Source organism: Gallus gallus, chromosome 6, assembly GCF_016699485.2.
Source record: "Gallus gallus isolate bGalGal1 chromosome 6, bGalGal1.mat.broiler.GRCg7b, whole genome shotgun sequence".
Lineage (NCBI taxonomy): Eukaryota > Metazoa > Chordata > Aves > Galliformes > Phasianidae > Gallus > Gallus gallus.
In genome coordinates, this window is record NC_052537.1 from 20,351,189 (window position 1) to 20,379,032 (window position 27,844).

The following is a 27,844-nucleotide window of genomic DNA, read 5'->3' on the forward strand; positions in this document are numbered from 1 at the left end:
CTGTTATCTCCAATTCTGTGAAAAGGGCACTGCACAAGAACTTTTCAGTTCAAGTCTACTCATCTAAAGCCATTACTGATGCTACTTTTTTGCAGCTTTTTGATGAAAGAATGACATAAATATAGTGCATCTGAGCAGGACGGAACTAGGAGGATGCAAGGAACTCTAGACATGGCATTGCTAACACCATGAGCTGTGTAATGGTTATATTTTTATCCTCCTTTGTTATGTTTTGGCATTTTGTTTGGTTGTTTTTCTGGGAGGGTTGGGTTGGCCCATACCTGACTGTTTTCAGGCTAACATGTTTATGTTCAGTAAAATGTGTCTGCAGTACTGAGACCTAAGCTCAGGGAAGGACCTCTGGTACAGCTGTGCCTAAAACTCCTTTCAGGGAACTAGATTACTCAATGGCTGCTCTTGAGGATCTTTTCATACCACTGTAATGCTGAACAAAGGAGGCATAACGAGCAATGTAGGTCTGGCTGGCATCCCCCTGTGCTGACATCTAGACACTTCTGGCAGTAATTGGAGATTTCAGGCTGAGCTGAGGACTGTGACTGACCCTGAGTGGCTGCTTGTGCTTTTTAGAGAGGCACAGCTGATGATTTCTGCTGTCAGCTGGACTGCAGCAGTGCTGGCTGCCTCCTGGTTTCTCCAGGTCTTAGCACAGGATTTGGTAATTGCACTGAAAGTGCATGAGCAGTTCCCTGTATCACCTTATAGGCAGGGCATAGCTGAGCAGTCATTCCCTCAGGCAGTATAGCTGGCCACATTTCCCCAGAAATATTAACCAGAGAGATCCCAAATGGAAAAAAGGCTTCATCCTGACTTAACAAGGAGGGGTAAATTCCAACTTGAGAGCTATAGATGAAACAAAAAAGCTAAGCAGCCTCATGAGACCGTGGAAAGCAAACATAAGTTCAGTGCAAGAATGAACTAAGCACAACCATTACAAAAACGTGTCAGTCTACTAAACAGAATCAAATCTTGATCCCATTTTCTTGCCATCAACACCATCCAGAAATCACAGGGTAGTGGCCAGAAATCAGTTTTGGAATAATGGCTGGTAGGAAGGTGGCCTAGGTCATACAGCAGTATGACTAAGCTTTCCAAACAGAAATAATGTATATGGGTACTGTACCTAATAACAAATGGTGCAATGAGTTTCCTCAGACAAAACCTCCAGTTGGGGCAAGGCCAGTTCTGTACTATAGTTAATAGGCAAACCTACTCTCTGCAATAGCTTTCCCAGGCTTTCTTATTTGCCAGACTGTGATCCTATGGACCTGCCTCGACCTTTCCTGTCTAACATCCGATCATTACACAGACAGCTATCTGCACAGAAAACCTGAGACTGTGCAATATTTCAAGTCTTTCACGCTCTGTAGTTAATGTGGGATTTCTCACTTCTCAGATGGTAGCTTAAGGATGAGATAGATGGAAACTTTCCAGACTCCCAGGTGTGGGGTCAAAGTGTTAGCTGTCACAGCTGCCCACGTTCATCTATGACTGCAGTTTATAGATTTAGACAATGTGCTCCATCTCTTGAAAAAAGATTTTGGATCAGATTTCATAGCTTTTATATCAGAACAGGTGTTAACTAAATTTGAGATTCACTTCATGCCGGTATTAAAGTCAAACAAAAAGCAAGAAAACAATTCTGTCACTCCAGAGCAGCCCTGAGCTGCAGAGCCCAGGTGCCCTTTAAGCAAATGATGCTAAAGCAGTTTTTCCACAGGGGCTATATAACATATGTTAGGTTGGTGTCTTCATCCTCAAAGTCTTGAATATCTACCTTTGTCTCCTCTGTGTTTTTGCACATTTTCACAAGACAGACAGCCAGTCACAAGGAGAGACCTAGAAGCGCTTCCATGCCTGGCTGCCCATGCCTTGCCTTTCACTTTCTTTGCTCTGTCCTATGCTGGCCATCCCATGCTCTGACTAGTTCTGGGATGTTTATATCACTATTTATCTCCCAGCCCCATTTGTGTGATTCCCTTTCTCCTAGAAACACGTGGAAGGACGCACAGCCTAAAGGTGCAATCTCTCCCAGGCATTGGTATCAGCCAGCACATGCCAGGCATGCGCTGACTTCTCACGCACCTAAGGACACGTTACACTTGGTCAGAAGAGCAGTATCATATCAAGGAAAAAACAACTGCTGAAGTTAGATATTTTGCTGCAGTTCCATTTATTTTTTAAGTATAACGGCTTGTTCTTGAGCCCAAGCAATTATCTATGCTTGTTAACTGAGCCTCTCTCAGGGATAGCTCTGCCTCAATACTTTCTCCTCTTCTCAACACTGTGCGACCCATGTGCTTGGGAAATGTGGTGTTGTGTTTTAACTTTTCCCACTGAATACATTCTCTTTTTAAACATAACCAGAGATGAAAGATGTCTGTTTATTTCCAAAACTTCAGGGACTGATATAGCCCTTAACGATTCCTGTTCTTTCCTGGGGTCTGTTACCTGAAACAGATGGTAGAGGAGTCCTGCAGGGCACTTTCCCTGAGGAAAGCAATTGCCTTTAGTGACAGTTGGGAAAATATAAATTTCTGATTCCCGAGATGCTTCTATATTAAAAAAGAAATAATACTAAAAAAATCTTATTTGGAGCAACTACAACTTCTCAAACTTTCCTGCAGAATAACAGATGAAACTTCTGCTCAGAGTTCTTAAATCAGCTTTAGAGTTTTAAAATCCCGCTTGAAATCTGCACAGATACTTTTACCTCTATATTCTCACACAGGGAAAAAAAAAATACAGGAAGTGTGCAAACTCATGCTAGGAACTGAAAAAATAAAAAGCTCTGATAGGTGACAGAGTCAGAAACATCATAACTGCATGCTGAATATGAAAAATACGGTTGAATAAACATGAGTTCTTCTCTATACAACAGAACTTCTGGAAACTCTAGCCAAAATCTTCTCTTGTCCACACAACACTTCTGGAATAATTAAAAGAAATTGGAATGTTTCCACTTAATTTGAAACTTTTTTTTATAAAAACTTTTTGAAGCTGAGATACAATGTATCGTATACTGTAACAAAGCCATTAATCTTCTCTAAAAACGAGGCCAAAATATATGTCTGACTGTATGTATCATAGTGTATAAATGTAAAGCCACACTGCTATCCAAAATGGCTTAAGCCTGTCCCAGTGTGCACAGCTCAGCATGTCAACCCAGGTCTAATCTATCTAGTAAATACTACTCACAAGCCCGGGTGTTTGCAGTGATCTCTGTGGGCTTTGAACTAGGACTCCAGCACAAAGTCATCACTGCTACAATTAATTCTGGAATGTTAATTCAGACTGAAATGTTTTGGCTTAATACTTGAGAAAGTGGGAACAGAAATTAGTTAGCCCAAAGGGTGTTTTGCTTCTGAGGGACTTTGGTATTATATCTGATCCTGTTCCACCGAGGGAAGAGCTTTGTTACCAATTTCAGGACAAGTAGAATGTAGAATGACATATTTGGATGGGTTGCAGTGGTAGAACAAAATGAGAATTAGAAATTGTAAATGTTCTTGGTTCTTACGCAAGGTTTTAAATCACTTTAAGTAGAAGTGATGACCAAAATCAGTTCATAGCAATAAAATCTAGAGGTCCTAATGTCATCTTCTTAGTGACTTCAGGAAGGAAAGTAATCCCAAGAAAGAAGTGATCTGATCTAGCCATAGATCAGCAAATACCAAGTCTTGAGCATAGATAGTTGCTTCTCTCTATAGAAGGGTTCAGCTCACAAAAACAAGAGTTTAAGAAAGCAAAGACAAAGACCAGACACCTCCTGAAAAAATGGAAATCAGAAATTTCTTCTATTAGCAATACAGAACAAGGTCTTCACCTGCCACAGGAGCAATGCAGCTAATCATGCTGCATGGCAACAGTAACTGTAGTCCATGTCAATTTACTTAAACTATTATTCACCTTCAAAGTGCAATGTGTCCCTTCAGTGTCACAGTTGCTGTGCAAAGGCAGCATTCAGTTTCATTTAATACTTTATTCCCAGGCAGTCCAGTAGATTAAAGCTTAGAGGAGGTGTTTTGTTTTGTTTTTAATAAACAGTATTTCTCAGCAATACAACTTCTCTGATACAGCTTCATCTCATATGTTTTATTTTAATATTAACAAAGTGGAAAGCAATTAATTATACTGAACTTTTCACCATGGTCTCTATTACAGCAAAAATTTCAAGGCCAAGAACCAAAGGAAAGGGTTGGTTTGAGCAAATTTGCTCTTTCCTTACGAGCAGCCCAAAAAACTTGCCCTACAATTTATCCTCCCTTTTTTGCTATCAAGCACTTCAGCTCTTTTCCCGTGCACCCAAATTCTTTATGTCACTGTCTCATTTCTCCAGGTTCACCAGGACTGGTGGGCTGTGCAGGAAAGAACCACGCCACCCTCCAGTTTCTTGGTGACTGGATTCACAGCGCTCGAGAAGCCTGCTTCTTCCCATTGCTCTTCTTTCAAATCTGAGGGGAAAAGCAAATGTGATAAAACCATAAATGATCATAGCAAAAGATAAGTGACCTTACAGAACAAATTCTGGCTTTTCTGCAAGCTTCAGAGCCTCATGCATCCCTGCAGCTGATAGTTTCCGGTTGATATTCCTATATCTGCACTGCAGGAGGTTGCGGTAAGTTGTCCTCAGGTCCCGATTGAAGAAGGCATATATAAAAGGGTTAATGAGGGAGTTTGCATAACCCAACCATAGAAAGGTTCTTTCAACCCACAGTGGGATACAGCTGCATGCTGTGCCACAGATGAAGGGCCTGGCAGTCGAGAGGAGGAAAAATGGCAGCCAGCACACAGTGAAAGCCCCAACAATAATCCCAAGAGTAGTGGCAGCTTTCTGCTCTCTCTTAAAAATGGAAATGTTTTTCTTGTCATTCTTCAGGAGTCGTGAAAAATTAGTACATTCTTCAGATTCCTTGTGCAGTTTTATCACTCCATTCATAGAAATCCCTTCCATTTCTTCTGGCCGGGGAAAACCGGCGAACTTGTGTTTAGCAGCGCTCCTCTTGGCAGCCTTGTAAATCTGATAATACATGAAAAGCATCACTGACATTGGGATATAAAATGCAACTGCCGTGGAGTAAATCGTGTAGCCGAAGTCTTGGCTGATCAAACAGACCTTTTCATCATTCACGTTTTGGGCCCAACCAAAGAGCGGGGGTATGGTGATAGAGGCAGATAAGAGCCACACGCACAGGATCATTTTGGCCATACACTTCCCGTTCTGCCTCACAGGATATGTGAGCGGTCTTGTTATTCCAAGGTACCTAAAATGACAACACAGAGTTGTTATGCAGTGCAATGATTAAGTGCTAAAAGTTATTTCACATAGTCAGCCATTATATTTAACACCTTTTGTTAAGGCTTCTATTTTATCTTTTTCAATGCACATATTTTAAATTTGTGAGTTCATGTGCATCTTTCACTTTAAGATTTATAGTGCTGGTACTCTGCATAAAAGCTCTTCTTTTCTAGAGGGAAATCTCTAGCCACAAGGGACTGGGATTTTAATGTACAGTCTCCACATAGATGATTCTTTTGCTGTTGTTATTAAGGAAATTCTGAAACTTGAGTTTATTTGGCTAATTTATGAAATAAATGATGTACAGGAGAGTGCTCAGTGCACAAAGGGGATAGTATATTTTTTAAGTGCACGCTTAAGTTAAACGTGCATTCGTTTTAATCTTCATTCACCTTGTGCATTGATAAGTTATGAAGATCTCTACCTCTAAACTGATCTTACCTTCGTGCTTCAGGCAGGAATTACAAACTGTAAACTTACGCCAAGAGCAGATTATTTCAATACTACAATAATTCCTTTTATCATCATTTACTTAGAAATGGCATTTATTTATCATTCTATCTTATACTGAACAGAGTAACAATCCACTACAGTGCTGATTCAGGAAGACCTGGGGGAAAAAAGATCATTTTACCAGAAGTTAAGTTTAGAATAGTAAATAGTTGCAAACAGATAAGAAACATGTTTATAGCGTGTCAAGTTTCCATAGAGAAATGTGAAGTCTACTGATATTTCCTAGGCTGTGAGAGCTTAAACCACATACTTTTTTCTAGTAAAACATTTCTTATTATTGCCTTATGTAGCTGGACAGCAGTATCCTAAGCCTATTTACTCTCAGCTACAGAAGATAGACTTATGTTCTTTCTAAGGATGGGATCTTTCTCTTATATGAAATTGGATGCTTGCTTTTTTTATCCTTTCCTCCTTCCCTCCCCCTAACATTTATACTTTGAAATTTGGTTTCTGCTCTGCTGGAACTTACCAATGAATTCCCACAAACTTCTCTCATTGTTCTTTTTCCTCTCCCCCCCTCCTTCATCTCCTCCAAAGGAAGAATTCTGAAGAAAATCTATGCAATTCACTTCTCTTAAAACAAACGTTTCACAAGGTTTTGGTTTCAAGAGGTACAAGTGTTTAGTTACACAGTGAAGGTTTTGGAAGTACAGATGTTGATGAGAGAGTATAAATGTTGATGATGAGAGTATAAATGTTTTTTCAGAGCACTTTTTCTCTCTCCTCACCTAGCAAATCAAAATATGAGTATATCCATAGTCTGCAGAATGCTGCATTGTTGATTTTACTGCAATGCAGTAAATTATGGCCAGTGCTGCTGCTTTATGGAAGGACTCAGGTATGTTACAGTTTTGGAAGCAAAAGGATGCATCATTTCATGATCTGTTTTGATGAGTAATAACATTCACTCTTGACGTCACTGTCGTTAACATTACTGATATGGCAAGTTTTATACCAAGAAAAGAACTAACTTATTGTGTCCTATTCTTGACAGCATGCACAAGCAAATTCCAGCAGCCCAACATTGTGCCAGTGAAGCTGCGCCCAGTGGTGGTGTGAGTTAGTAGTATTAAAACTGGCTGGGATTAAAGCAGTAGGCTTTATGAACATTGATCATGGTGTTAAAAAAGACTGTTTCTTGTTCATGTCTCCATCACTATTAGAACACAGCCATCACCCCAATGCCAGTGGTCCTGAACGTGCAGTTGGTGCCATGGAGAGTTCTGTTTTTCACAGTCATTGCCAAAACAACTTGTACTGCTAAGGGGGAGACTTGTCTTAGGTGGTCCAAGATGGAGGAGAGCAGAGTTAATTGGGTGAAGTTCAGGAGTTCACCTATGTAAGTAGTAGACCCTTATAAGTAATGTAACTGCAGTACCAGCAGCAGCCCTTCTGGGATGGCACTGGCACACCTTTCACATTTGTCTGAGCATAGCATGACTGAGCTGCACAACAGTTAACTGCATCCTTTGTGCAGAAAGCTTACGTGTCACTTCCAGCGCAGTGCTTAAAAAAATTTAACAGTTGATCCACCTTCCTGAGGTGTGTATTTTTCTAGCCAATATATGATTGGCCATTAAAAATAACATGATTATGAAGTGAATTTTATTATGTAGCCAAAATAGTTGAAGTAGATTTCTGTAAAAAATCAGATCTGTAGACTGCACACAGTAAATGCCTACTGATGCCTTCTGATGCATCAGAATATAACAAAAAAAATTCATGAAAGCAGAAGTATACTGAAAAGAATTAAAATGCATTAGTTTTGCCCTGGCACCATTTTTTTTTTTTTTTTTTAGCTATCTGAGCTTCAAAAATGCTATTTGAAATTAAAATACATTAATTAACATAAAAATACCAGCATCCTCTCTGTCTTATCCATTTTGCTAAATGTAGTATGACAGGAAAAAAAAAAGCAGGCTTAAGTGAAGGAACTTTATTTTTTCATCTCTATATGAAATCCATTACCCTTGAAAACTTACTTGTAACTTCAAAATAATGTAAATCACTTCTGCTGTCTAATACACGAGAGAGTGTCCAAGACTTAATACATTCCTAGCTTCAAAAGTATTGTCTAATGCATTGCAAAGATAAACTTTTTAATGCTTAATCTTTAATTACTACCTTCCAAAGATCACTACATGCAAATCAGCTGAACTTACAGTATTGTTCCATAAATATCTAACACCTTGAGGCATTACTGCTGGGAAAGAATGAAGTCAAATTCCCTAAAAAGTCCACTTCATACAGCCATCCACACAAGAAAGAAGTGTCTTGGACAACCTGTTGCTAGTATCTAGTGGATACAGTGACAGAAAGACTATGGGATCTTTTCTTGTACTACATCACTGACATTGGAAGACAGTCCTATGCTCAAATAGCTCAGAGTAAGAGCACACCACATAGATCCAATGCAGGGAAATAGCAAGGGGCAGAGTAAATTTCTTTTTAAATGGATGAGCACACCCCCAGTTCTGGGCTAATTTCTTTTGATTTCTTCAGCCTCTCCTCTTCCCTGTTGGAGGATCAGAAACTGCCTCCTCCTGGTGCAGGTGCCCAGCCCAGGAGGAATGGCCATCACTTGCCATCCCCTCTGTGTGGTTCCGCTCAAGTGAAGGTGCAGAGCTCTCTCCTCCTTGGAGAGCTGTCATCAGCTGTTGTGAACAGCCACCATTTGCCATATTTACCTGCTGAATACCAACAGCGGAAGAGGTAAATGAGTAAGTCCTTCTTTCCTGAGAGCACTCTGTTTTTTGGGATTGGTTTTTGTTGTTGTTTTTTCTTTCTGGCTTTTTGGTGTCAATGCATTACAACAATGTATTAGAAATTTTTATCCCACAGGGCTTACGCAGACTCCGTTGTCATTTGAGCTGCACATCACACAGCTGTTTCTTATTAGCATGCTCAATATCCTAAATGCTACAGCAAGTGTTAGGCTGTAACATAAACAGAGGGCAGAGAGCGTATCACAGAAGGAACAGAAAACCACAGATCCTTGTTTCCATTTCTGGCACATCGTTTTATCTTTGTATTCCTTCTTCCCATTCATTCTCTTCAGAGCTATTTGCTTGCTGTGATGGCTGACTTATGTTACTGCTGGCACAATGATTATCAGGCCAAAAACTGAATGGCCACTGCGTGCCATTTAATGTTGCTGTATTATAAAAATAGATGGAATGTTTGATGCAATTTATTTTCTTTTAAATGTAATTCTCTAACTCAGGAAATGGTGAAAAGAAGTTTGCTTTACCTGCACTACTTTGAAGTGAGTTCACATAGGCAAGATTAGAAGCAGGATGTCATTCCTGAAAGATATCCAGCATTCAGAAATAACTCCAGAATACTGATCTATCTGGAATTATTATTTTTGCTTATATTTTGATATATTAGATGGCAACTTAATTATAAGATGCTGAAACGATAATACAATTTATTATTTCTGTTACAGCTGAGTCATACCCCACAACAAGAATCGTCTCTTTAGTGTGCACACTAAATAGGAGAAGCTTTGTCTGAGAGAAATGTGTTTAAATAAGATATACAAACTGATGAGGAAAATATTATTCTCATCACATATATAAGTAACTGAGATGGAAGCACAGGGACAAACACACAAAAACACATAAGTGGTGAGACATGAGCATTAAAGTGCATGACTGTGGTGTTACAGTGTGAAAAGTGACCTTGCTAATTTTCGTATGATGTTACTGGTACCTGTTTTCTGCATAATCTCTTCGCAATAACCACTAAAGTATTCTTCAGGAAGAGAGTATATTTCAGAGGCAGTAAAATAAATACTTTTCTCCTTCCCAGAAGTGAGGAAAGTTACTGATTTCATTGTGTATGACAGCTTACAGAGTATGTATTTAAAACCTAAACATAAGTATCGTGCAATTTCAGAGTGAGACAACAACTGAAAAAAAACAAACCCTAATTGAGGGGGGGGGAAAAAAGACGATGTTTAAGTACTGTGCTCCACCTAGTTAGACACTGTGTCTTTTCCATGTAGGGAATTAGTACAAAGCTACAGAAAGTCTCAGCGAAGTCACCAAATTCTGCTTCCTAATTGCATTTGCTAGAAATGGATAAGGCTCTAATTTCTCCTTCTTTGTGTTGAAGGCTATAACATGATCTTAAGAAAGATATTGGATGTATGTTTTTGTATCTGTAATGTTAGATGGTTGCTTATTCCAATGCTATTGCCATTATCGAAATAGGGATACTTAAATTTTGATGCTTGGGAGAATGAGAATGAAATATTTGATATGCTTTGAGCAAAAAAAAACATTTTCCATTATTCCTTCTCTTGCTCTCAGTTAAATACATTTCCCATAAATAAACTCTCTTTACAAAAGGAAGACATTTGTTCCCACTGTTGAAGTGGGCACATGCTAAATGCGGTACTGTACTGCTATTGTACACAGTGCATGTTCTGATGTGATTTTTCTTTTTCTCAAAAATAACTGCTTATTTTTGATGGAACTCAAGAAATGTACGCTTTCCTGGTAGTGGGAAAAGATTAAGTCATCAAAACTAAACATCTGTTCATTCTAAAGGGATATAGTTTGCATAGTAGATTACATTCTCCTCTCTTACATTTTCCCAGTTTTCCTGTATTTTCATGGACTTTCTTTATTTACTTTAGTTCATTTTCATTCTTTTATCCCCCTCATTCTATTTTTATTTCACTTTCTTTCTCTGCCTTATTTCCATTTCTCTCTTAGCCCTGAATATTTTTTTCTTAATTTTTCCCTACTCATCTATGACTTCTGTTCCACAGATAGGGGGGTGCGTCTGCCTTCATTCTAACAAATGTGTAGCAGCTGTATGTCCAGAAAGAGATCTGCAGTGTCTTTTTGTTTCTTATCTTAGTCACAATTTCTGAAATGATATTCTTCATTTTCCTTAGGCCTCAGCAAATTTCTTACAGCTGACCTTACCCTTTGCCTTTCATTTTCCCTCTGCATGGTCATCACAGTATTTGTCACCAGTCACTGCCTTGTTCTTAGCTACTTCTAGCCCTTCAAAAACTCTTGAGCCGGGCAAGCCACACATGGGTAGATTCCCATTTTTCTTTATACTGTTTGAGCATTTACAAGGTTGAGGGGAGAAGAAATAATAATTTCACACTTTCCTAAAAGAAACTCTGCAATGTAAATGTGTCATAGAGCACTCTGTACACTTCTGACCTTTCAACCTCTTAGAGATCTGCAAGTTCCCTTTTCGTAACACTCTTCTCAGTTTTTCTCCTGTGAGAACAAGCAAGCAATAGTGGAAGGAGAAGTGGGAAAAGGCGTAAAGGGCTTTTCTTAAATTGCTCTTCCCTCCCAAAAGTGAAACAGTGTATAATCAGAATACATGATTAAGTACAAATTACAACATGCACTGCAGATATTTCAAGAATACTCCTCACAAAAATGTTTCTCAGATTTTTTAAGCAATGCCTCGCTTCACTGAAACTCCTCATGGTTATGTCTAAGTATCTAATCATACATGGACCTCTGGGTCTATGTGACTATTCATTCTTCCTCGTGTGTATGATGAGGTATCTCATCAGTTATCACAAGATGCTTGGGCTCTTTTTCTGAGGATAAAGAATATATTTTAGCCCTCAGATACCACCTGGGGAGACCAGAAGTAGGGAAAGCTTTGTCCTGGAGAAGAATTTAAAGGAAAACACGCTCACTTGGTCTGATTTGTAACTGACGTGCCATGGCTGAAGGTAGCAGCTCTGGCAGCAAGTTTGAGGAATAGTAGCAAAGAAACTGAGCACGAATGCATATGATTCAAAAGCCACTGAGGAGGGATGAAGCTTGACTTGAAGTGTCACTACACAGTTGCATGGAACTCAAGTGGCAGAAAAAGTAGGGATGTGCTAGGCTTTACCTATGTTTGTTCTTCTCTTACCAGACTAGAGAACCAGAAATAGCAAGTGGAAGGATGGAATGAAGAACTGGACAACTGGATGCTGGTAAGAGGCTGGCAGAGAAAGGATGTGGCTCCATTCTTTCTTTGCTGTAATAAAGAAATTAGGGAGGAATGCTTTAGCACTGAAAAGTCATCCTTTTGATGGTTTTTAGTTCCTCAGGAATTAATCTCACATTCTGATCCTTATTACCAAGCATTTCTATCTCCTGCACAATAAGCTTCACTGTTCTTGTGATTACACAGTCTGTCAGAAGATGGGCATTAACCACTATCTTTTACTTAATGCTTACATGATTAGAGGATCTAAAAGCTTTAGATGATCTATTTACTCATTGCCCTCAGCCACTTATATGACTGAAAGTAAGGTTCAAGCTCCTGAACTTAATTGGATCCTATGGGCAGGCCAGTACTGAAAAACATGAGTTGGATGTCAGCATGCTAACAGAAGTTGTCCTGTTGACAGGCAGAAACAGTAAGGTAGAGATTAGGAATAGTTGCTGATAGGAGAAGTTTTATTTGCTGCTTTGCCCTTGCAAGGAGAGGGAGAGTAACTTGAAGTTTCAATTGAGATGCAATGCCTCCTTAGTTATATAGAGTCAAAAGATTTTTTTCCTGAGCAAAAGAACAAAGAGGAATCAAAAGAATAAGTTTTGCAGATTAGGAACTGAAAATGGTACGAAATCCATACTTTCCTCTTTAAGATTACCATCATTTGGCTCCTCCTAACCCTCATACTCAAGGCCATCGTCAAAGCCAACTAAGATTTCAGGTTCTTGCCAGAGTTCATTCTACATCAACCATTATTTCCCCCTTCTTTACTGCCTTCAGAAGAAGTTTTTTTTCTCAAACTCACAACTTATTAAAGGAACACACGTCTCTTTCCCTCCCACATGCTGGCTGGAGTTGTCCCAGGGTAAAGATGAGTGCTCATGACTCCTGGCCAACCTTCTGGCTTCGGCCGGGATGTAGGAGATGTGCCAGGAGACAACCACCAGACGTGCCTCAGCCCTGGGGCTCTCCTGCTCTGTGCAAGCATTCATGTACGTTGTAATGAAAATGTCAGTGTTTTTTCTCAGTCCTATACTCTAACACACAAAGACCAACACAAGCATACTTTTAGTGAGCAATGAAACATGCTGATTCCCACAGTGTCTGTGACACATTTTGGCCAACGTGTCACTTTACATCTTCTCCCACAGATATGCAGGAACATGAATACACAAACACACATTCCAGATGACTCCTCTGTGTATGGTAGCTAGGTGGGTCCCAAGATGTATGTGCTACAGAAAAGTGAAAAGTCCAGCAAGGTGTAGGACGGCCTCCAGAGAAGGTACTGAAGGACCTGAGGTCAGCACATGAGATGCTGCCTATGTGGGATGCAGCTGATGCAGCCTCGAGAGCTCCTCAGGATTACTGGTGTAGGTGGGACGCCAGGCCATTAAATCATTCTCAGGAACAAGGGATTTTTTGTTTGGCTTGAGGTAAGCTAGCAGGTATCTTCAGCAAAAATGTGTGGGGTCTTGGTTTCAGAGCTATGAAAGCTGTCTTTTTAAAAAGAAAACCCTTGTTAGACACTAATAATGTAAAAATGGCTAAGGTGATTTTCTCCAGCTTCACTTCATGAGTCACACTTGGGTTGACACTAAACATCAGCTTAAAAGGAATTATTTTGAAAGTTATAATGGTGTTTCAAAATGAAAGCCTCCTACAACTCCAACTAGAAAATCATGACTGATCTCCTCAGCACAATTAAATGAAGCATTTCAGAAACTTCCATAGTATAAGTAAGTGATGAATGAAATGAAAAATCACAGTCCATTGAACTGATAATACCACTGTATTAAAACAAAGTATCTTCAGGGAATAGCTTTATTTAAATGTGCTGATATTTATGTCCCCTCTTTTCCTTCCTTGAATACAAACAATTTAAACATAATTTCCCAGACAAAGCACTTAAGGAACAACCCCTTCTAGCACACTTCTTCCCTCCTCCTCCTCTTTCTTTCTCTTCCTGTCTCTATAGAGACAAATTCCTGTCTCTTTAGAGACAGGAAAAATGTTGGAAGGATATGATCCAAGTTATCTCCTTTGCTTCTTCTGACAGTGATTTTTTCAGTGCCCTACTGAACTCCAATATGGGCAAATCTCAATCTAGAACTGATTTACTTGGACATTTTTTGCTTTGGCCACAGCAGTATTTGCCTGAAGGCAGATCTGAATTTGTAAAAAATCCCAGGAAGATTTTGCTACATTTATTTGGGTCGGGTACATAAAAATTACAAATATTTACATCAAATCTAAATTTTTGCCAAAGCTCAGAAGGAAAGAAAAACACAATATATGAATAGATACTGTTAGCATATGCAGGAAAGTCTAACTCTAAGGCACAAAGCATCTTTTGCAGCATCTGTATATTTTCTGGATTTCTCTATAGTATCTGCTGTGGAAATGTTAGCCACGTTTACCTACTGTTCCTAGAAAGTGAGCACCATGAGTTTTAATTGTAGTCATTTCTTGAAAAGTACTTTTTAAGTATTGTCATTATCTTTCAGTATAAAACAAACTTCGCAGTGATATCACCCTCTTACAGAGCAACTCTCAATGCACATAGGACTGAAAGCAAGATGGAAACCCACAAACAGAATAAAAGAGGGAAATGGCAACTTTGGGACTGTGGTTGAGGTACCAGAACAGCCCAAGTACGTTAAGTAACTCAGTTTCATAAAAACATCTGAGATTAAAAAGACACTGCATCTCCTTCAGCATAAATGTATCCTGTCTGACTGAGACCAGTGATGCTCTACTTGTGAACAGCAGCAAGCAAAGCTTGCTTGCAAGGCAGATACAATTAAAAGAAAGAAAGAAAGAAATTAAGAAATTGAAAGAAAGAAAGAAAGAAAGAAAGCAAACACCACCACAAACATGAGATAAGGAGTTTGTGATAAATTTCCAGATTATAAGCAACTCAGTCATCCCAGGTCAAAACACTGGAAGAATAAGCTGCCTCTGCTTGAAGTCACGTACTGGCAGGTATCTAGCAGTGCTGTGTGAAGAATAAGAGCCATACGGTGTTTCATGATCCCAGTTCTTTTAAAATGCCCTTTTACATTCCAGAATTTAGATCTTTAAGTTTATGCTAAAGCAGAAATAGGTACAGCTCATGATAGACCATCTCCTCTTCCAGTCTTTAATGACAGCAGAACTTTCAGATTATCAAGGATCCTCTCATCTCTCCTCATTTTACAGATGCTACAACACATGTGGAAGCAGTGAAATAAGAGGGATCAGCAGAAGGAAGCCCTTCTTCTCACCCCTTGGTGAGTACATCTTCCTATTGCTTATATCAGCAGTAGGCTGGCTACTCTAAGGTTCTTTTGAGATGTGGTAGCATCAACTGTGTGTAGATAAAGACCAAAACACCCAAGGTGTATTGCTGCACCTACAGTTTCCAATAATCTCAGCTCTCAGTCGCCAGGCTAACATCTCCAAACAGATACTTGAATTTAGGAGCAGAACTTTGTTGTCAGTGTGGGATGAATCACCACAGCTCAGCCTATAGAGCTCTCAGGGAGCTTGCCAAGATCTACAGGTATTTGGGTTACCTGATAACGTGCTGTCTTCATTTCACCACCTAGGCAGCAGTGCAGAGGCATAATGTCAAATACCAGGCTTCAGAAATGTTAAGCCTCCCTTTATATTGTTTAATTTACAGGCGAACAGCCCACCATGCCATTTTAATTTGGATGATTTTTGGAAAAAAAAGAGAAGTCTGTGTTCTGCTAATGATCATACTCGTTTAGCAAAAATAGCTTTTTAATATAGGACAATAGACTCTTGAGAGACTACAATTAGCATTGTTGATAAACTGCTTGTGCTGCAAAGCGGGTCTCCAAATGCATACTCTTAAGGTACAAGGGAAACTGAAATACAAGTACACAACAGTGCAAAAATAAAGTCTTTAGAGCCAGAGCTGTATTATTTTTAGATCAAAACATCTTATTAGGCTATTAAATAAAAGCTTTGCATCTTGTCAGCAGCTGCTTTGGGCACGCATAGAAATGTTTCCAAGTAATTTGTGGCCAGACAACACATGCTGACTTTGTTCGGGGATTTCAAATTTCAAATATTTGTTAAATGTCTACTTCTACGGCAAATAAACAAAATTTAGCAACCCACATGAAGAACTGTTTATAGAAAATTATTCTGGTAAATGGTCTGTGTATCTGAACTATTTCATGGCAACAACAACATATTTTCATGGTTTGTATTCATGATGACAGTTATGTTGCAAATTATACTATGAGTTTGGATAATAGCATATACTACTGTTATGTGTGCTCATTACTTCCACTTCTTCCTTCTAATTTTTATGCCTATTGCCAATTTCTAAATAATGGATACTAGAGTAAATCTTTTAGTATTCTTTGCTTTGATTCACAAATCCCTACATTTCCTAGTCCTCTAACTAGTAAAAACACACTACAGACGGACTTCTTTTTTTGCAGTTACATTTTGCATCTGCCTCCAGAGATGTGCAAACCATGTGTTGAAATCCAGTGACCGTACTTTCTAATGCATCTCTAATGAAAAGGAGTCAAATTATAAATAATGCACTTAAAGAAAGCTCTGTCTCTAGGGTCCCATTTCTCTTGCAGTGGTAACAGGCCATATCTCTGAATGAAGGTACTTAAAACTCAGCTGATGAGAAATGATGATTCCAGTGCCAGGAAGGTTACTGATCAGTGATCTTCAGTGGGAGTAAGGACAGCAGAACTTAATATAAGGCTGTTGGGTAGAGACCTCATTATGGGCTACATCTTCTACAAACACAAGTTCAACCCAGAAGTCTGGAGAGTTTCCAACTTAGAAAAGTTAGAAGTTATTTAAAGGAAAATTAGTACATTTACGTGTTACAGAAAACTCATCACGTCGTGAGTTAGAAGTAAGGTTTGTACGCAGCTCTCCCACAGAAACTGTCCCCTTGCAGTCAAGCCTTTGATTCTAGTTCTGCTTTTACCCAACTCAGTGAATGTCTGAGATCCATCACATTCTGCCTTTGGTCCCTGAGAAGTTTTCCATCACCCTTACGACAAAGCTAGCTGCTGCCTGCTCATCTCTTCAGTCTCCCCAACCTGACACATCCAGCGGGACCAACAGCTCCCCAGCTTTTCAGGTTGGCTATCAGAGAAAACTTCTCTGATAGAGTGGTCAGGCACTAGAACGGGCTGCCTAGGGATGTGGTGGAGTCATGGCTCCTGGAGATGTCCAAGAACAGGATAGATGTGGGACATGGTTAGTGGGCATCGTGGGGATGGGTTGACGGTTGGACTTGATGACCTTAAAGGTCTTTTTCAACCTTAATGATTCTGTGAGTCTGAGAAAAAGTCTTATTCTTCCACATGGCTCCAATTTCACTTGCCAATGATCCCTTAAATGAACATAAAAAATTGTGAGAAAAAAAGGACAAGTAATTTTCCTTGTGGTTATATTTTTTAATTTATGCTTCCACAAGCTAAAAAACTTGATTTCAAGTTATTGACAGTACCCAAAACCACCCATTTCCTTGAAATATCTCAGGAAAAAACTGTTGCCAGCTTTTTCATTAAGACACAATGTACCTCTAAGAATAGACTTCACCCTGGTTTCTCATTACTTAAAAAAAAGGGTTATTTTTGTAATGTCCCTTCTTGCTTTTGTCTTTTACAGAAATCATGATCATTTTTCTCTATATACAGCAAATTGCTGTACATGGTGGTATTAGCCCCCGTGGTGATCTCTTGTGCTAGCTCATAGTTTGATAGCAGAGGCTGTAAAGATAGAAGGAACATATTAAGTACTTACTTTATTTCCCTGCACATCTCAGGTCTGCATGCTATTAGAACAGCTGGCACTATTAGAATTTTCATTCCTCTCTGCACACTGCCCAGAAAACTTGTTTACTGCTAGATGTGAATCACTACCTCATTTACATGTGAGCTAATATTTATGGAACCACCCATATGTATCAGATAATCAAGATGTTCTATATAAAGCCTCCTGATGGAACAAGCAAGGTAGAAGAGGAAAATCAAAGCTGTTGCACACATTCTTTAATATAGTTATAGTACTTCAAACAGAATAAAACTTACTCAGATAAATACAAATCTTGTAGTGAAGTCGACAAAAGAGAAGAGCACATGACTAGTGGCAAAGAGCTATAAAAGTCATTGTGCCTTTAACTTTGTAACTGAAGACTTTTACCCTTATCTTTGCAAAAGGTTCAGTTCTGTGTAGTCACACTCTTCACAAATGATTTCAAATTGTTGCATCATTTTCATCATATGTTGTTACCTATGACCAAGAAAGGCAACTTCTGAATTTCAGGAAAGATATTTCTGCATGAACATCCTTAGACTCATTTCATAAGAGTCTTTACAGTCAAAGGGCTGAAAAGGAGATCCTTCCACTTCTGCCTGTTTTTTTGTTTGTTTGTTTGTTTGTTTGTTTTGTTTTGATGATAAAGTGGTCTAGTCCTCTTTCTTATTCTTCAAGGAGCCATAACATGTGATATTTATTATGAGAGTAAATACTGCCTCAAGTTTGTGACCTAACACCAGTTTGAACTCACGATTCAAATTAAGCTGGCAGAACCAAAGTGTGTTATCAGCGTTTCTAGTGGCTGACTTGATGCTCAGATCCATTTAAAAGCAGGTAGCTCACTCCTCCCTCTTTCTCTGCAATCTCTCCTCCTGTCTCCCTAACATACTGTTTAGATTTAAAGCGTGCCCACTGCATTACCGGCAGCAACCTCCCCATGAAATTCTGCAATGATATTACTAAGAATCAAGTGTCTCAGTGTAACTGAGTAAACCTGGAATGAGAGATCTTGCAGCCTGAGTGTGTCAAGCTTGGCAAAAGTAGTACAATCCTTCTGAAGAAATTGGCTTCCCAATGCAACATGAAAAAACGAAATCTTGGCCTTCCAGCCAAAAGAAATTATCCTCTCCTTACAAAAAGTAGAGACCGTTTGGAAAAAAAAAAACTGCACTGAGAACTACATTATGTTGCTCATATGTCGTAGACTCAGTCTGTGTAATTCCACTCCTCGGTCTTAGTTGTATGAGGAGTTTGTAGCAGAAAGACAGAGACATACGTACACTATCAACTGCAGATTAAGTGGGATGTTCTGTTTAAAAAGTTGGCACAAATGTTTCTGATAAAGTGTTTCAAACTTAAGAGCAATATTAAAAATAATATCAGATTTCTTTTTGAGAAATAGGATACTTCCCTTATGCAATTTACAAGGATTTTCACAAATAAAAATGTTTTTTTTCCTAAGAAAATTATTCTAGAAAATTCAAAGACAATCTTTGGTAAATTTTTGCTCCTTTAGAAGGTTGTGAAAACACATTACCAGCAGTATGAGTAGTCTTGCTTTAAATGCAGTATAATGACCACAAATACTTCCTGGTTCAGTTCAAGAAAATATACTCTGGGCAAATAAAATTTGGTATCAGCATACATAGGCTACACCACACTATCATACCCATCTGATATGGATTTGCATTTTTGTGATTTATGTTAGGAGATATTTCTGATAGCCCCTTTCAAAAACAGAGAAGTGTTCCCAGCATTGTCTTATTCCTTTGAATCTTGAAGTGAATCCAATCTCACTTATGGAAACTCTTTTTGTGTTCTTGACAGGAAGAAATACACTATTCAAATGTCTCCACAATGCCCTGTTTGGCAAAAATGTGAATTAACATTTACTTACCTCTGGCTATAGGGCTCCTTTGAAATATCTGGATGATGCCCCAGGAATCAAGAGACCCCAAAATCACTTCTGAAAGCTCATACAATGTTAGGCTTTGGTAGGAGCAAACCAAAGATAGTTTGGAATGTGGGGGAAAAATGCAACAAGCCAGTTTCAAGAAAAGGCATTCATGTAAATGTGGTGTAGTTGGAAATCTCCTGCTAGTTATCGAACTATTATTCCCCATTAATACATATGTGGGACCATGATCAATTGCAGTTATCTTTTCCTGTCACCTCCAGGTTATCCTGCATCTGCACACTTCATGGTTCCCTTCTTACATGCACACAGTACATAACAGCAAAAGAATGTCTTCCACCTTCCCATTGTTTTTCAGCCTCTACAGCACAGTCACAAGATTCCTGTCCAGATCTTATATCTCTTCCCACTCCAGAATGACACAACTTCCACACACTTTGGTAGTAAAAGGCCTGTTTGTTAGAATACCTTTTATTTGCTACCTTCCATTATTTACTGTGCATGACAAGGTCACTTATGAAGCCTAGTATCTGTGCGAAGATGTAACAGAACAATCCCTATGGCCAAGAACAGGTTACAGTGTGAGTAACTCCTCTTCAAGTTGACTAAATTAGAAAATCTATATGGAAAGGAATAAAAAACATCTGCTTTGCTTTTCTTTTTTGATTTTAATTTTAGTGTATTGATATTGCCTGTATCTCTGTGAGCTAGATAAGTTATTTACAGACTCAGAAAGAGCACCATTGCTTGTTGGATTGAGCAATGGAAAGAATGCCTCTGCCATTTAGGAATTTGCTGCCATATTGATAGCTTTCTTCTGCAACATAGACTTTAATTGTAGTGACTCCTTCAAATACTTTTCCTGTAATTCCTTCTGTTATTTTTTTTTTCTTTCAAGTTATTTTTAGATGAATCAAAGCTTTCTGCTTTTCTGAAGCTTTCAGTGACTTCAGGACATCCACTCCTTTCAGGACTTGACAGCCTACACCTTGCAAAGACACAAAGGAACACACTTTGCAATTAAAGCAATGAAAGTTAGAAGACTCACTGCCCACAGCCTGTGTTTGAAGAAAGCCCTTACATTGCAGTACTTCTGTTTCCTGTATCCCTTCCATACCAAGGTTCCCTAAGCAGAGCATAAAGCAGGGGGCCTCATAGGGGACCCTACTCAAGCCAAGTTCCTAGCAAACATCACAGATCTGGCTAGTGCTAGCCCATAGGACTGCAAGGACAAGCACTGCCTGAAGCAATGATAAAAATGTTTGCTCTATACCTTTGTTCTATTCTGTATACTGAACAAAATACCTTGGAGCTGGGGAAATTGCATGTCAGTGCTGACATTTATTCTAGATCCAAAATAAATTACATACAGGACTTTTTGGTATCTGGCTGTGCATACCTGTCTACACATATATTCTGAAGAAAATGAGCAGGGTTAGCAGAACAGCCTGCAGCATTTTCACCCACTGCCTAGAGGCACAAGTGATCTATTCCGAAGCCCACACAGGGCTTCTAGGTGTCATTAGGCTTAGGATATTGCTGACAGGGTTTTCAGGTCAAGTAATCAGTTTTGGATGTAGGCAGAGTGTAGACACCTGGATGCTATTTAAAGTGCTGAAGACTTTATTTACAAGTCATGTACAAATTCTTCCTGTGAGCACTCCTCAGTTCCCAGCAACGCTTCCGGAAACATGAAATGGGTGAGTGCTTATGGGCATCTATATGCTAAGATAAAGCATAATTATTCGTATTTACATGGAGCATGGAAAAAGGTATCATACAGAGAGGGGAAAGAGAAGCATTCCTTGTGTATAAAAGTCTCAGGAACAACAAAAAGTCACACTGCTATACTATTTGCATGAGAATTGAAAATCCTCATCAATTTAAAGGAAGTCTGAAATACTCATAGATTGTTGGCTAGGATACAGACTGGTAAAGTTCCTCCAAAAGTGCTTCATTACTTATGTGGGTGTGGAGCAAGTGTTATAATTCTTCAGCTATAGTTATGTTGCTTTATTACTTTCTAAAGCAAGGAGTTATTTTTAAATTGAATTAAAAATTGCTACTGATGCAATTATTCAGTGGATACTCTCCAAAAGAGAATTTCTGTAGTTATCTCGGGTCAGAATAACATGATGAATCAGCAGGCAAACAACACCAGATTAAATTCAATTAATTCCTTTTTGATGTTCATTCACCCACTAAGACAGGCTTTGCACCTTTCCCTCGTGATTCCCTGCTGATGTTCAAGCTCTCTGAAATGTAAAGAAATCTAAATGTAATATAATTTAATTCAGAGCCAGAAAAGTGGAGCTTTAAAAGGAAAACAAAACTAAACTAAACTAAGAAATGCTTTAAGTAGTTTACTGTTCACTGAGGCACAAATATCTCACCAGTCTTGGTAACTCCTACCTTTCTCCAGAGCTACCACTCATATCATGGATAGAGTATAGCAAAGGTGATACCGATGGTGGTGGTATCAAGCTGCCTTACTTGTTTAATCCTTACGATATTTGGAAAGGTGGAAACACACTTGTCTATGTCACATCTGGTTCTACTTCTGCCTGTAAGCAGTCAGCTTCCTTCCTAAAGTGAGGACTTAAATGAGGCAGAGATTCCTGAAAAATACGTTAACGTCAGATCACTGCAATAAAGATCTGTGAAGGTTTTTGTGTTGTGAAATAAAAGGGAGATAAAAAAACCAAATAGTCCATAACTTGATATTGTTATAGACTTTCTCTCATGATCACTCCACAGTTCAGTTCTCTGTAGATAACAGTATGACCTGTTCAGACTGGCCTCTCCTTGTGCACGCTGTACAAAGTCAGAGATCTGCATATTAGCATGTTTGCAGTCTTAACATTTATACAGCTTAGAGCAGAAGCAACCTAAAAAAGCACAAGCAGCTCTTTTCAGACAAAAGACAGGTTGTGTTTGAATCTCAAACCCTTGCCCTCAAGAACACTCTTCTCAAATATGTATCCTATTTGGGAACCTGTGGTTAGACACAGACAGGGTAAAAAACTTGATGTGGTGCCTAGCCCTGGCACGATGCTGCTGCTATGAAAGAGGTGAGCCTTGCATTTGCTGTCCTGCAGGCCTCTGTCAACCAGCTGCTTATAAACACAAGTGATACATTTTGCTGACACTTTGCTACCTGTATAAACAAATAAATAAAAGCAGGAGAGAAGGAAAGACCAGTAAAAGGCATCCTTCGAGACATTTCTGTATTATTTCAGGCAATGGTATGCTCCTTTGGGACAGGCAGTGTGGGATGCGTCTGACCAGGGAAAAAATGTTTTGTGCAACAGAATCAAACCGGTCCACTTGTAGTCTCCATGTTAATCTGCATCTTCCTGCAAATTCAGGTGAAAAATGTGTCTGTTCCTGAGGGCTGGCAGCACAATCTCTGCATGTGCAGTAGGCCTGCCAGCTGCTGGCATTCAGTGACATGAGCCAATAGCTTATATCTCTGCAAGTGAAACAAATCCAATTGGAATTTACTCATTTCATCCTATTTGGATGGGCTTTAAATTCTTTTTACCAGCCACATTTGTTTGTCCAACAAACCGTACTATCTCTCCATAAAAACTTTGCCAAACTTTTTGTTTTAGATTAATTCAATAGTAACATTCTTTCAGCTGTTTACATTTGAGTGATATCTGCTTTGGGAATAACCCAGGGGTTTAATAATGAAAACTTGAAAACATTCAACTTCTCTGCTGTCTCTGCACTGCCTAAAACAGCTGTATCTTTCCCTTCAGGAGAGATGCTACCAGATGACAAAGGCTTCCCAAACTCTCCCAAGAAGCCAGGTGGAAGTCCTGTTCGTAGTTATTTGGAAAAAAAAAGTTCAGTTTTACCAGATCTTGTCCCTTCTCTCTAAGCAGGAGACAACAGGACTACTAAATTTTGCTACAAGGTTTAAGTGTATGTAATGGCACACAGGGCAGTGGCCATGTTGAAACCACAGTGAATTTCATTCAGTTGTCCCCTGCTTCTGGATTTCCTGGTTCATCTCATATTTGTATTCTTTGCACTGGGACTATAAAGGCTCTATCACCAGAGATCTTCTCCTAGGTAACATAAAACATGCGAGTGTTTTCATCATACCCATGGAAAATGGTCCCTGTGAAAGTAGCCTCTCATGTATTATAGTTTGCTAACTCCTATCCCACTACTTTACCTAGAGGTACTCTGTATTTCAGAGGTATGTCTCTCTCTGATTTGTTAAAACTTTCCTAACTACACATAGATGTAAGAACAACAGCAGGTAAGCTGGAAGCACTAACTTACAGTGGCGACATTTCATCGTTCACATTTATTTTCATCACCACTCCTTGGTTTGCGCATTTTCCACATAGTCACCATTCAAAGACTACTGAACCTCTCAAGTTCATCTTCGGTCTGTCTGAGCACTTTCACAGCAGTTTAAGATTATTTATTTTTAAATACGATTGCAAATCATGGATTTTAAAAATTCTTTGTTGTCAAATGGTGAAGACATTTTGCTAATGAATTGCTGACTTGTCTCCTTCTCTTTACAGTGTCACCTATCTTAACCAGTAAATGGATGTGAATTACAGAGGTTAGAGCATCCTGATGGATTGATAGAATTTTGATTTCAAGTAGGAAGTAGATAAGGGTATAATGAATTATGAAGATATCGTGTTCAACAAACATTCAGTAGCATAGGTAGGAATAGACAAGAGGAGAACGATTCTAGTTTAAAGCAGTAAATGAAAACCAGTCATTCATAATAGGTGATGTTCTGTTCAAAATACACAGCTCTATCTCTTGTAAGTTTTTATTTGAGAGGAGGAATATAAAAGGAAGAAAAAAGTGAGAGACCTGCTCATCCCCATGACCAGCCCAGCCAAAGCTTTGCTCAGCACACAGCAGTCAGCTCAGATGTTAAGCTAAGCAATGACAAGGAAGAAAAATGAATTATTCCATTGCTGCTATGTGAATCAGCCGCACATCCTTATTTGGGTAAGAGAGATTAATTACGTTAACCTGTCTTAAGGAGGTTATTAGAAATAGAGATGGAGAGCTCAGACACGAGCATCAACAACGATCAATGCATGAAAACATTTTATGCTGCAAGTGTGGAAAAATGAAATGACCTATCTCAAAAATGTCAAGGTGAGACAAATAGAATAACGCTGGGAAGGAAGATAACTCTACTTGTATTTTCTTACAATACTGGAATTAAGTTAAAAGATGGCAAATATCAAAGCAAAAACAACAATAACAAAACCCTTTGATGCTGTCAAAATCTGTCTATAGATTTCATTGCTATAAGATGTTTTGCAGTATTCACGTAACTGCCAGGCAAGCAGAATTCACAAAGTAGAGAACATCAGAGCAGGGAATTCTTACAAGAAATTAAAGTCCTGAAATGAATAGAAACTGACCTGAAATGAATGAAACAACCTCTGGCTATTGTTGGGCTCTTTTGAAAGGCTGTTTCTCTGCAGAAACTCAGTGCAGAGTCCTTTCCAAAAACTTTCTGAAGTAGACAACAGCCAAGGCAACTGTTTGATATTGGACTCTGATAAAGTCCTAGGGTATAGTTAAGTTCTTTGCTTTCTGCTAGCTGTGCTGAGTTCTAAGGAAAACAGCCTCCCTCTAGATGCTAAAATGCCCAGCACAGGACTTAGGCTGTGCAAAAGGGAAGTTACAGGCTGCATCTGATTTCAGATTGGACCTGTGGGAATTAAAGGAATATATGAGCCTTCCTCTGCAGAGGAGAGCTTAGACATGGGCATATGTGAGATCTCAGGGATGGCCAGAAATCAACAGAAATACCTAAGTTCCTCCTGCAGCCTATCTACACCTTCTTATTGCTCCAATGCTTGCCTGGACTAGTTTTTGGAAGAAGCTGGCTGTCCATGAGGATATTCTGTTTGTTGTTTTAAGGGGAACTGAAAATATATATAGAGAGAAGCAAATACTTCAGACCAATTTTTACTTCAGTCACAAGATTACTTGTTCAAAACAGTTCTGCTACTTGAAACTCAGCTATTCCCAGGTTGTACCAGAACAACGGTAAAAACCTAATGAGCTGTAATTCCTGAGCCAGCTCTGACCTGGTGAAACTCCACCAAACCCCTGTGAGTCACAGCAGCACCGACCTCAGAAACAGCTCAGCTCCAGCCTTGCTATAATGCAGTTGAAGACACGCGTTGCACATGTTAAAGCAGCAACAGATGCCCGCTTGCTTTATTTGTAGGCAGCCACAGAAACCACACACAGCTATAAGGCTGACCTCCCAGGCTCTGTGAGGAGAGCAGCATGGCTAAGTAGGGGCTAACGGGGCACCCAGCTCCTGCAAACAAGAGGCTGCAGGGCTCGCACTGCACTTCGGGCCCATCAAGAGCCCCTTCCTTCCTCGGGAAAAAGTGGGGGGCTGAGCATCCCCAGCATGGCTGGAGCAGGGGTCGCTCACCTGTCGATGCTGATCACGCAGAGGGTCATGATGGAGGCCGTGCAGCACATGACGTCCATGGCGATGAAGACGTTGCAGAAAAGGCGCCCGAAGATCCACTCGCCACCGATGAGATCAGTCACACTGACGAAGGGCATGACGGCCAGGGCCACAGAGAGGTCGGCCAGGGCCAGAGAGACGATGAGATAGTTGGAGGGCTGCCGCAGCTTCTTCACGAAGCAGACGGAGATGACCACCAGGCAGTTGCCGGCGACAGTCAGCAGCGTGATGAGGCTGAGCACGGCCCCGATGACAACTTTCTCCACGTTGCCGTAGCTGAGGATCTGCTCCCCGCATTGCGAGTCGTTGCCGGGCGCGGGGCTGGCGGCGGGCAGCGGAGGGGGAGTGCCTCCCGGGCCGAGCTTGGCCAGGCTGCGCGGGGGCCACGAGCCGGCGATCATCCTCCCGCCGCCCAGCGCCCGCGGCTCCTCCAGCGCGAAGGGCCGGAGGTTACCGTAGAGGTGGCTGCCGTTGAGGGCGATGACCATGGCGGTGCGAGCTGCCCATCGAGCCCCGCCGCCCGGCTCTCCGCGCTGCCCGGGATGCTCCGGCTCCTCCTCGGCCGCCCGGCGCCGCCCGCCCCCTCGCAGCCGCCGGAGCGGCTCTCAACTTCCCCCGGAGCTGCCGCGCTCGCCCGCGACGCTCCCCGGGCGGCTGCGGGGCGGGCACCGCGCCATTCTTTGCGCGCCTCCGGCCCGGACAGACCGGCGGCGGCGTGCTCCGACGGCGGCGGGGAGCGTGGAGCGTGGAGCCGGGAGCGGGGCGGCCGCCGCTCCGCCCCCGCTCCCTCCTCCCGCGGGCGGCGGGACGGCCGCGGAGTGCAGCGGCATGGGAGCGGGGGAGCGCTGCTCCGGCCGGGGCGGCTCGCGGAAATCTCGGCGGGTGCAGCACCGAGAGGGCGCGGGAGTTCCGAGCCCTGCGGGATGGTGCGGGCTGCGAGGGGACCACTGGCTGCTGCAGGGAGAGGGGACTGCGGCTGTTCGTGGTGCTCTCCCAAGTACGCGTGTCTGCGGGCTTATGGATCTTCAGGATTTAGATTTCTTCCTTATTATTCTATCAGTGTGAATTCCAGTAGCTGTGTTTTCTTTTTTATTGCTTGTTTTCTACTCATGCACTACCCCACGTGTAATCCTTTCAGTAAAGTTAAAAACAAAAAAAACAAAAAAACAAAAAACGAAGCAATAACCAACACCAACCAAACCATTTCCTTGAAGTACTGCTGGTACCGCAGAGATCCCAGAACTGGGACTCATGATCCCATTCCGGGAGATCCAGAGCTTTCTCAGTTTTGGAGCTCACTTCCCCATCTCCAAGCACACAGCAAGGACTGAATCTTCAGTGGGGTGCCCACAAAGAATCACACTTGTTGGTATGCTGTCATGCTAGACAATAAGCAGTAAAAACATGAAACACATTTCCTCCTTATATATTTCTAACCCGAGAGAGGAGCTAAATGACAGAGGAAACGGGAGCCCCCAGATGGATCATAACCATTGACCAATGTCAGTGTTATCCGAGAGGAGTTCTTGGAGGTAATGGCACTGCAGCACTATGTTTAGTATGCACAACAGAGAGAGAAGAACCGTGTGTGTGGCCCGGCAGTAAGAATGAGCTGACATCATGCGGCCATAAAATCCTGCTTTGAAGAAAGACCTGGTAACTACTCAGCTATCTGATAAAACTCATCTGACACTCCTAGCACAGATCCACAGCAATTGAGGCTTCAACACGTCTTATTCTCAATTTTAATGAAATCTTCCATTCTGTCAGCATCGCCTCACCCTCAGAACAGGCCTTTCAACATGTTCAGCAGTGTGTTGGC

At 40.7% G+C, this 27,844-nt stretch overlaps 1 protein-coding gene and 1 long non-coding RNA gene across 8 annotated transcripts in view; one reads left to right on the forward strand and one right to left on the reverse strand.

Moving 5' to 3' along the window:
• LOC112532657 overlaps positions 1-25,987 on the forward strand; it is a 124,307-nt gene extending 98,320 nt beyond the window's left edge. For both annotated transcript variants that reach the window (XR_003075791.3, XR_006939617.1), the window contains 2 exons: positions 11,741-11,801; positions 15,008-25,987. This is a non-coding gene — a long non-coding RNA (uncharacterized LOC112532657). The remainder of the gene's footprint in view (positions 1-11,740; positions 11,802-15,007) is intronic.
• The window catches only part of HTR7 (5-hydroxytryptamine (serotonin) receptor 7, adenylate cyclase-coupled), a 35,413-nt gene extending 8,646 nt beyond the window's left edge, over positions 1-26,767 (reverse strand). The window contains exons 1-4 of one of the 6 annotated variants that reach the window (XM_040702417.2): positions 25,984-26,767; positions 11,738-11,845; positions 5,135-5,282; positions 4,536-5,038 (exon numbers count right to left, since the gene is read on the reverse strand). In XM_040702417.2, coding sequence (XP_040558351.1) covers positions 4,536-5,038; positions 5,135-5,282; positions 11,738-11,845; positions 25,984-26,510 — 1,286 coding nt within the window. In that variant the 5' untranslated portion in view covers positions 26,511-26,767. Of the gene's footprint in view, positions 1-4,029; positions 5,283-11,737; positions 11,846-25,983 lie in introns of those variants that run through there. The other 5 variants (XM_040702415.2, XM_040702416.2, XM_046942903.1 and 2 more) reach the window with 5 other exon arrangements.
• Between the last annotated feature and the right edge of the window lie 1,077 nt (positions 26,768-27,844).